Raw genomic sequence first — 10,210 nt, 5'->3', positions numbered from 1 at the left:
AAACAGAGGCTTGCAAGGAAATAAAAAATTGGAAAAGGATAGCGAATCAAAGTACTTACTTGAAGTTCCTTGTTGAAAGTGGACGAATTTTGGTAATGGAATAGGACCTCTGATCCGTTGATTAAAATTGTACAATCGGCTGCGTCGAGGTATGCGATATTCAGACGATGAAAGTTAGGAAATTTACTGTTCCGCTGGCTGCTACTGATGTCCAAAACGGTTGCTTCGTAAAATTTCACTTATATCTATGTAAAAAACCACTGATCCGGCTCGAAGGACCAAATAGAAAATGTACACTGGGTGTTTCTGGAATAAGTAGCAAGCATTGAAGGGTGTAAAGTACATGCAATAGGGAGTCGTATGGTGAATAAAGAAGTGCTGTTAAGGGATAAAAAAGTAAGAAAACCAGTCGAAGTTACAATCCGAATCCGGCCCTGGGCGTGAATTGGGCAACGTATAGAGAAGTTGCAATAAAAACTAATAAGCACCTACATAGATGACCAATGTAAACAGTGACGGTTATGGACGACCAATAAAGTAAATATCAGCTACTACACATAATAATCTTAAGACGCCCATTACGATAACAACTAATTAAATAACTACTTAAAGTATGCAGCACTATTTAAAGCGCATCTCGATATGGCATTAAAATCACAAAAGAAAGCAAAAAAAAAGGTTATATAATAAACTTTAATAGGTAAATTAATATCCTCTGGATAGGTAATTATTAAATTTCAAAACCACCGTTGAGGTATTGCCAAGGTGCATTACCATTTTTATGGGTCGCAGATAACCCTATCCTCCCATTAGAAAAAATTAATTACAACTCCAGTGAAGACACATACATACGTACGTACACTGCAAAAATTATGTCTGAGCCGCGCAAAACCGTCCGGCATTTGACGTACTTCATTTTAACAACCCCATACAAATAAGTCAAACGCATTTAGATCAGACCATGATCGGCTCGTACGTCCAATTTAGCGACTTAAAAAAATGTTTGTCTAAAAACTCACACAGTGGTCAATGCAATAATACCATTCTGCACTAACCTATGATATTGACACATTGACTTACTTTTAATGACTTCGACTGTCCACATACATACGTAATAAAAGCGTACAACGTTAAAAGAACAAAGAACTACTCTACCTTGCTGTAATCATAAGCCTCTTTAATTACACTTAATCTAACTAGCGAATAACAAATAATAGATTATTACAAAAATATAAAAGAAATACAACACGGACGCTGCTAAGTAGTAGCTCATTGAATACGGCGTTGCAGTGTCGTATTTCCCAGCGTGATCCTACCAAGGTCGGACTGGCTTTTGAATGTACCTTCAAACACGATTTTCTCGAAAACGGTATATTGGCCTGCTGCAAGCTTGTGACTTGTTTCAGAAACCCCCTACATATGAATGTATATGTTGATGATAGGTTTAGAAGGTATTCTTAGTTTTGAATTTTTAAGCTAACCTGTTCTTTTGATGACAGATTAGGACTCGAGATTGAGAATTTGTCCATCGAACGTGTCACAGTCACAAGGTAGTTATTTGTGTTTGTAATATTATCCGGGGAGATGGTGAGGCAATTAAAGCAGCATAAAATAACAATACACGAAATTGAAGTACAAGGATTTGTAAAAATTTGAAGAAATCTTCGTGATTATAGAATCGTCCACCGTGTTACATTCTCTACCTATATCATCCTATTGAAACAAATTAAAGGGCTAAGTGATTGTTGCTGCTGTTGATCAAGTCGTTTACGACATATTTAATGAAAATTCATATTTATTTTTAATTTTTCCACTACAAATTACCTCAATTAAAGGAAAATTGTTGCTGTTGTCACATCCTCACCGGGAATCGAACCCGGGACCTTTCGCTTTACGCACCAATGCTCTGACCACTAAGCTATGAGAGGTGACAACAGCAACAACGACAAACAGTACTTATTAGGTCACAAGTCTGTCGAACTATATTAATACTATATGGTCTATTTTTGACATTTAATAGGGGTGATATTATTAATGAAAATTCATATTTATTTTTAATTTTCCCACTACAATTTTCCTTTAGTTGAGGTAATTTGTAGTGGGAAAAAAACAATTTTCATTAATCATATCACCCCTATTAAATGTCAAAAATGGACCATATAGTATTTATATAAAATTTGTTTAGTTTACTTAGATGAAATCATCATATTGATAAAAATCATTTGAGGACCACCTCCGAAACGTGACCGAGGTGTTCAAAAAATTAAACGTCACAAACAAACACTAAGAAATGCGCCTTGTTTAGAAGACATAGAGCATGTTATAACACTGGAAGGAATTGAGATCGACCTCGACAAAGTCGTATGAAGTTGGTTCATATCAAAAGATGGGTACGAACTTTTAAACATTGTGAGACTTTGCTCCTATTATTATATGAGGGTTTACCGAGATAGCCCAACCACTATATACACTTACAAAAGATGGAGTTTCATTCTAATGGGCACTTGAATGTCAAGAGGCATTTGAAAACACTTTCTGGAACCCCAAACTTGACAAACCCACAGTTCAGCGAATCCTTTACGTTAATGCCGACGCTATTAATGTGAGACTTGGTGGTGTATTATCTCAAGTTCAAGGAAAAGGTCATCGAATGCTTTAGTTAAACATTTTCGAATTCTAGAATATTTCCATAGGTACTTGTATGGACGGAGATTCCTCGTGAGCTATTCATGAACCCGAAAAGACAAATTGCACACTGGTTTTCAACTATGAATATAAGTTCGACATCAATCAGCATCCACGTAAACAACACGGTAACGCAGATACACAATTCCGGAGACCTTGCGTGGAAAACTGCAACCATTCCTCATCTGTGGAAGAAAAGGGACTGACATCGGTCTATTGTAATCTAACCACCGTCCGGTATGAGGAATTTCGGGAAGATAATCGATTAATTCAAGATCGAAAGAAGGACGAAGATATTAGCTCAATAATAAGGTGGAAAGAAACCGAAACTTCAAGAACATTGGGGACAGATACGAGTTACTTAAGTCAGGTAACAAAAAAAACGAAATGTGTGCTGGGACACATAGTAGAAATGAAACTTCAACGGACAAGTTGAAAAACGAATGGCAACGGACAAGTGGAAAAATGAATGGCAACGGACAAGTGAAAAAACGAATGGCAACGGACTAGTGGAAAAACGAATCGCAACAAAATTTTTACCGGCAAATTGTTAATGTATTTGTCCAATTTGAAAACCTGTCCGTAAAACTCCAAGTAAGAATTTTGTTGCGATTCGTTTTTCCACCTGTCCGTTGTCATTCGTTTTTCCACTTGTCTGTTGAAGTTTCACTTCTACTATGTTCCAGCACACATTTCGTTTTCATAGGTTTACTGCAAATTATGATTTGGTTTTTACACAGACGGCAAATAGAGACAATGATGCTCAGCCACGTGGAAAACAGAGGTAAGAGAACAATAGCTGAGCACAGCAAACGCCGCCGGGACTCTAGCGGACTCCCCGCTCTCCACGCGACTGCGCATTATGTTCATCCAATACAGTCGTTGCCCTCTCTCCACCGCTGACGCCACTCACCACGCGATATACCGTCTACCCCCTCCATGCGGGCGTAACGCTTTTTTGTGACCGAAAAAATCGTAATAACCCGTCTATATAGAAGTTTCACTTCAATTATTGAGCCCAGTGGAATTCTCTTACCTTGGACCACAGCGTTTTGAAAAGAATATGGGATAGTCCAGATGAAACCAGAAACAAACTTCAAAGGGTACTTCCGAAGAACAGTTTCAGAAGTAATCCATGGCGAAGCTTATTTCGGCATTACGGAGACTCTAAAGAAGGTAAGCGAGATATTTTATTGACTACGAAGTAGAAGCGGCGTATAAGACATGTGTAAGTAAGGGACCCAAGACGCATGCAACAGTACAACGCAGGAGCGCCATTCAAAGAAATAAATGCAAAAAAAAAAATTATTTGATGTAATTATGTACACATATACGAAATTCCTTAGTATGCTCATTACCCACGCTGTACTTTTCTCTAAGCTTTAAGTGAACAAACAAAACTTTTCATCTCCCAATAATTTTAAAATCGTTCTTATATGAACATATTAGTCGCTTTTTTATTTTAAATTATTTTATATATTTTCTCGTAGCATAAAAAATACCTTCCAACTCCCCTTAATTTCACGATTGTCTCTCTATATTCATTTTGTGATAGGAACGGTTACTGACCTTTTGATAAATTATTACTAGAGTTTTAAAACAAAATAATGAAAAACATTAACTGCAAATAAACTGCGTAAAATATTGTAATAACAAGTATAGAGTACAAGAAGGAAGGAGGAGTATTATAAAAAATATTTACTATTAAGAAGTTGTACCAAAATTAAAAAAAAGGATGNGATACTTTTTGCCATTTTATTCTATAGATAAGAAAATAGTATTTTTTTAATGATATAAATAACTACCAAAGAAAATGTATAGTAAATGATTAGATAATAATTAAAATAATTAAAATTTGTTGTTTTCAGTAAGATTGAAGCAAGTATCTTTTTTATTTTTAAGTAAGAGAATTATTTTTTAATTTATGCTTTTAACGCGCTAAGACGGTAGTATTTTAATTTAAAAGCGATTATTATAATAATAAATTTTGAATTATGTTAGTTTTTTAATAAATTAATAGTCAATATAAGGTTTAGACAACCCAAAATACACCATACTTCAAGAATAATTTCTGGGTTTGGCAGCCGGAGAGCATAAGTACGAAAAGGTATCCCCCAGAAAAGTAACTAGATTTCCCCTAGGATAGTGGTTCCGTAACAGCTATTTTGAAGCCGAAAGAATAACTTTCAAATTAAAAAAATAATTTAAAAATGAAAAGTGTAAATAAAAACATAGCATGTAGCACAACTAATCAATCAACCTTTACTCATATTTCTGGTTATTTTAAGATTAAATGACAACGTGAATTAGCGTGCGTTACTACTTGACTGTTATTTATACAGCTAATTTAGGTACTCTTTTATTTACATGGTTCTGATTTGATGTTTGCTAACCTAAAATAGTCACCTTGCTATCATTTTGATTAATATATCAAAACAAATATGCATTGCATTATCTCTTAATTTAAGAAATTATTAAAAATTCCAAGCTGAAAAACATGAATTTACTGCCTAAGACAGAAGATAAATTTGCTTCTAAAGAATATTGGGACACCTTTTTCAAAAAAAGGGGTGCCAGTGCATTTGAATGGTTTGTGAATGAAATGTTTTCTAGTAGAAGCATATTTTTATATGTTATTACAGGTATGGTGAATATACAGAACTATCGAAACATTTGCACAAATATATCAAGATTTCAGAAAGAATTCTTGTTCTTGGATGTGGAAATTCTTCATTAAGTAGCGATCTTTTTGATGTAGGCTACAGGTATTCTTTATAGCTTATTTAAATTGCATAATTATAAGACTTTATTGCTTGTAGAAATATAATTAGTATTGATATTTCTGAAATTGTTATACATCAAATGAAAAAACTTCATAGTCTGATACGGCCTTCTTTAAAATTTATACATATGGATGCATTAAATATGACCTTTGAGGAGGGAGAGTTTTCCGTTGCCATTGATAAAGGTACTTTGGATGCCCTAATTCCTAAAGAAAGTGCAGATGTTATAGAAAAAGCTACAAAATATTTTAAACAAATTGATAAGGCTATAAAATTTGGTGGTAGATATATTTGTATATCACTTTTACAATCTCATGTATTGAGGACTATTCTTGATTATTTTCCAAGTAAAAGTTGGATGCTTCGAATAATAAGATGCTTTGAGGCTGAAAAGAAGGCTGCAGAAAGTGGACAGAAAGTTTTTCCTGTTTTTATTGTTATTTGTACAAAGTTTAAGAATCTCAATCAAGAGGTTGGTAATGATTCCTTGTACCTATAGTATTGATAATATACTAATAAGGTTTAGAGGATATTAATTATAATTTTTAAGATTTTAGAGTTAAATGTTACAACAAATGAGTCCATAGTAAGGTTAAAAAATACAGAAGAAGTTNATACACCATACTTCAAGAATAATTTCTGGGTTTGGCAGCCGGAGAGCATAAGTACGAAAAGGTATCCCCCAGAAAAGTAACTAGATTTCCCCTAGGATAGTGGTTCCGTAACAGCTATTTTGAAGCCGAAAGAATAACTTTCAAATTAAAAAAATAATTTAAAAATGAAAAGTGTAAATAAAAACATAGCATGTAGCACAACTAATCAATCAACCTTTACTCATATTTCTGGTTATTTTAAGATTAAATGACAACGTGAATTAGCGTGCGTTACTACTTGACTGTTATTTATACAGCTAATTTAGGTACTCTTTTATTTACATGGTTCTGATTTGATGTTTGCTAACCTAAAATAGTCACCTTGCTATCATTTTGATTAATATATCAAAACAAATATGCATTGCATTATCTCTTAATTTAAGAAATTATTAAAAATTCCAAGCTGAAAAACATGAATTTACTGCCTAAGACAGAAGATAAATTTGCTTCTAAAGAATATTGGGACACCTTTTTCAAAAAAAGGGGTGCCAGTGCATTTGAATGGTTTGTGAATGAAATGTTTTCTAGTAGAAGCATATTTTTATATGTTATTACAGGTATGGTGAATATACAGAACTATCGAAACATTTGCACAAATATATCAAGATTTCAGAAAGAATTCTTGTTCTTGGATGTGGAAATTCTTCATTAAGTAGCGATCTTTTTGATGTAGGCTACAGGTATTCTTTATAGCTTATTTAAATTGCATAATTATAAGACTTTATTGCTTGTAGAAATATAATTAGTATTGATATTTCTGAAATTGTTATACATCAAATGAAAAAACTTCATAGTCTGATACGGCCTTCTTTAAAATTTATACATATGGATGCATTAAATATGACCTTTGAGGAGGGAGAGTTTTCCGTTGCCATTGATAAAGGTACTTTGGATGCCCTAATTCCTAAAGAAAGTGCAGATGTTATAGAAAAAGCTACAAAATATTTTAAACAAATTGATAAGGCTATAAAATTTGGTGGTAGATATATTTGTATATCACTTTTACAATCTCATGTATTGAGGACTATTCTTGATTATTTTCCAAGTAAAAGTTGGATGCTTCGAATAATAAGATGCTTTGAGGCTGAAAAGAAGGCTGCAGAAAGTGGACAGAAAGTTTTTCCTGTTTTTATTGTTATTTGTACAAAGTTTAAGAATCTCAATCAAGAGGTTGGTAATGATTCCTTGTACCTATAGTATTGATAATATACTAATAAGGTTTAGAGGATATTAATTATAATTTTTAAGATTTTAGAGTTAAATGTTACAACAAATGAGTCCATAGTAAGGTTAAAAAATACAGAAGAAGTTGCAGGTATTATTCTCAACATACAACAATCTGAATTTATTTCTTATGAAGTAAAAAATTTAAACAAAAAAGAATACAAAGAAATTTCGTTAGACCTATTTCAATTGGGAGAAGTAAATCCTCGTTTCAAAATATACATTATAAACCTTCCATATGAAAAAAAAAGAGGTTTATATGCAGCCTTTGTAGTACCTCAAGGAAGGTATAGCTTATGTTTACATAATTTTTAAATTTCAAAAGTAACTTTTGTATTTTATAGAGAAATAGAATGGATGTTTTCTACAAAAGCTGGAAGGATGCATCTCACCAAAATAAGTAATTACAACAGATTACTGATTATTACATTATGTCGAGATCAAAAATATGACTCGTTTGAAATAGTTACAGGTGAATTGGAACAAACTGTTCAGTGTTTTGCTCCAGAAGGAATTTCAGGAAAGGTAATATGTGTATATTTTCTTTAATTTTTCATTTTATTATGTGATTTATAGTGATTAAGTATATTTACTTTTAAAACCAAGTAGTATTCACAGTATAGAAATACAAAGATTTTCAACGTTTTCTTTACATGTATTAAGAAAGTTAGTTTAAAAATCAGTAAAAGTAATATCTAGTTATTTATTTATTTATTCATAGTTCGGTCGAAGTTGTGATAGGTCTGTACGAGTTTATCCCCGTTATTTTCACGTTATTCCTCGAGAATTTTTAAATCAAAATAACGTGCATTATTGATGACAGAAAGAGCTGCAGTTCTGCAAAGGTTCAAAAAAGGATATTTGATAATTCATAGGAGCTTTGAGAGTGTTTCTATAGGCGTTTTCTGAATCTAAATATGAGTGTTTCTTGCTAGGAATCGACCCGGATTATTACTAATACCGGATCGGATAATTAACCAGTTTAAGAATAAAAATTATCAAATATACTATTTTAAAAACTTGACTTATATATATAAATAACGTAGCAATTAATATTCCTTATTACACTAATAGATATGTTATAATCCATGATACAGTATGGAACGCATGAATGCAGAAGAATTCAACGAAAAAACTCAGTAAAAGAACTAAACTAAGAAAGAAAAAAAATAGCAGTGTATGGTCTTGGTTAAAAATAAGCAAAACAAGCAAGAAGAATATAACAAAAGCCGAAAGCTCTAAATTCCTAAGTAAACAAAGTATAAAACATTAAAAAGAAAAATACCACAAATGAGATATCAATTAAATAGTAAAACAGGGCAANTAGTTTTTAGTGATTAGAATAGAAGTTCAATTAAATGTTTTAAATAAAACAGTGAATTTTTATTCTTCATCGAAATCACGATCCAATTTAACTAGTTGCATAAAATTAATTTGGCGTGCAACGTACAACGTTTGTACATTTTTTATTTGGTCCTTCGAGCGCGAAGAAGACTGCAAATTATTTTTCGTGGATTGTTAAACCTTTTTTTAAGAAGGTTCCATGCAATTAAATAATTATCTTCGGATGCATTAAGCGAGTTCACTACTGCAGCAGCATAGCCTATTAGGTATGATTTTAAAAGATGAAATTTATGTACAACCGGAATTGAATCACTATCATGAATTAAAGATTTGAATGTATCGTAAAAACTATGCCACTCAATGAAATCACCATTAAATTGTTTAATGTTTATTTTTGGAAGGATAGATTGCGATGAAGACGCATTTTGGCTAGGAATTTCAGGACTATTTGCAACTGTACGATCTCGCTCAGTAAGGTTTAAAGATGAATTTGTTTTGCTATATTAACTGAACATTCAAAATGAAGATTTTCTACCTCCTCTCTCTCGCTTTCGTGATCTACGGCTTCGTTTAAACATTCTATTTGATTTTGAATTTCACACCACTCTTTATATGCTTCTTCTAGTCTACCTTTACGGTTTTATAACACAAAAAAATCTAAGCTTTCATGAGAATGTATATATGTATGAATGCGGGTAATTTGTCCCTTTTTAACACCACGTTGTTTGATAAGAACTTTAAGTGATTCAGATGCCATTGTGAAGTACTATGTAAAGTATAAAATAAAGTAGAAACAGAGGCTTGCAAGGAAATAAAAGATTGGAAAAGGATAGCGAATCAAAGTACTTACTTGAAGTTGCTTGTTGAAAGTGGACGAATTTTGGTAATGAAATAGGACCTCTGATCCGTTGATTAAAATTGTACAATCGGCTGCGTCGAGGTATGCGATATTCAGACGATGAAAGTTAGGAAATTTACTGTTCCGCTGGCTGCTACTGAAGTCCAAAACGGCTGCTTCGTAAAATTTCACTTGTTTCGATGTAAAAAACCACTGATCCGGCTCGAAGGACCAAATAAAAAATGTACAAACGTTGTACGTTGCACGCCAAATTAATTTTATGCAACTAGTTAAATTGGATCGTGATTTCGATGAAGAATAAAAATTCACTGTTTTATTTAAAACATTTAATTGAACTTCTATTCTAATCACTAAAAACTAAACTTCAACGTCTAAATTATAACTATCAAATTCGTCCAACAAAGAAAACTATTTTTGGGTGGTTACTGGAACAAAACTTACTTGTTTGAGAGATGAAATCTGAATGATGTCTGATTCTTAATGTACTATATCTACCAACAGGTAAATTGGTGAATATTATTTTAGCGGGGGTGAATAACTAGAAACTGAATATAACACAGAATATGGAAAGCCCTATCATTAAATGTGAGCACAATCGCCATACAATATTTCTTTCCAGTTTATAAGGGTTCTGTGAATACCCAGGTAAAATGTAAATTGGT

At 32.5% G+C, this 10,210-nt stretch overlaps 2 protein-coding genes across 3 annotated transcripts in view; both read left to right on the top strand.

Moving 5' to 3' along the window:
- Positions 1-5,049: 5,049 nt before the first annotated feature.
- Positions 5,050-6,193, top strand: LOC112904143 (methyltransferase-like protein 13). Its single transcript, XM_025973482.1, has 5 exons — positions 5,050-5,274; positions 5,328-5,450; positions 5,505-5,940; positions 6,019-6,143; positions 6,178-6,193. Exons 1-5 carry the CDS (start codon positions 5,183-5,185, stop codon positions 6,191-6,193), a joined length of 792 nt encoding a protein of 263 aa, XP_025829267.1. The 5' UTR covers positions 5,050-5,182.
- Positions 6,194-6,400: 207 nt separating this feature from the next.
- The window catches only part of LOC108733890 (methyltransferase-like protein 13), a 10,115-nt gene continuing 6,305 nt past the window's right edge, over positions 6,401-10,210 (top strand). The window contains exons 1-6 of one of the 2 annotated variants that reach the window (XM_025973481.1): positions 6,401-6,625; positions 6,679-6,801; positions 6,856-7,291; positions 7,370-7,632; positions 7,690-7,745; positions 7,812-7,870. In XM_025973481.1, the coding sequence (XP_025829266.1) occupies positions 6,534-6,625; positions 6,679-6,801; positions 6,856-7,291; positions 7,370-7,632; positions 7,690-7,745; positions 7,812-7,870 (1,029 nt within the window). In that variant the 5' untranslated portion in view covers positions 6,401-6,533. Of the gene's footprint in view, positions 6,626-6,678; positions 6,802-6,855; positions 7,292-7,369; positions 7,633-7,689; positions 7,871-10,210 lie in introns of both variants that reach the window. The other variant, XM_025973480.1, reaches the window with a different exon arrangement.

Source organism: Agrilus planipennis, unplaced genomic scaffold (assembly GCF_000699045.2).
Source record: "Agrilus planipennis isolate EAB-ADULT unplaced genomic scaffold, Apla_2.0 scaffold85, whole genome shotgun sequence".
Lineage (NCBI taxonomy): Eukaryota > Metazoa > Arthropoda > Insecta > Coleoptera > Buprestidae > Agrilus > Agrilus planipennis.
The sequence above is the reverse complement of the archived record's forward strand: the minus strand, read 5'-3'. Positions and strand labels throughout refer to the sequence as shown.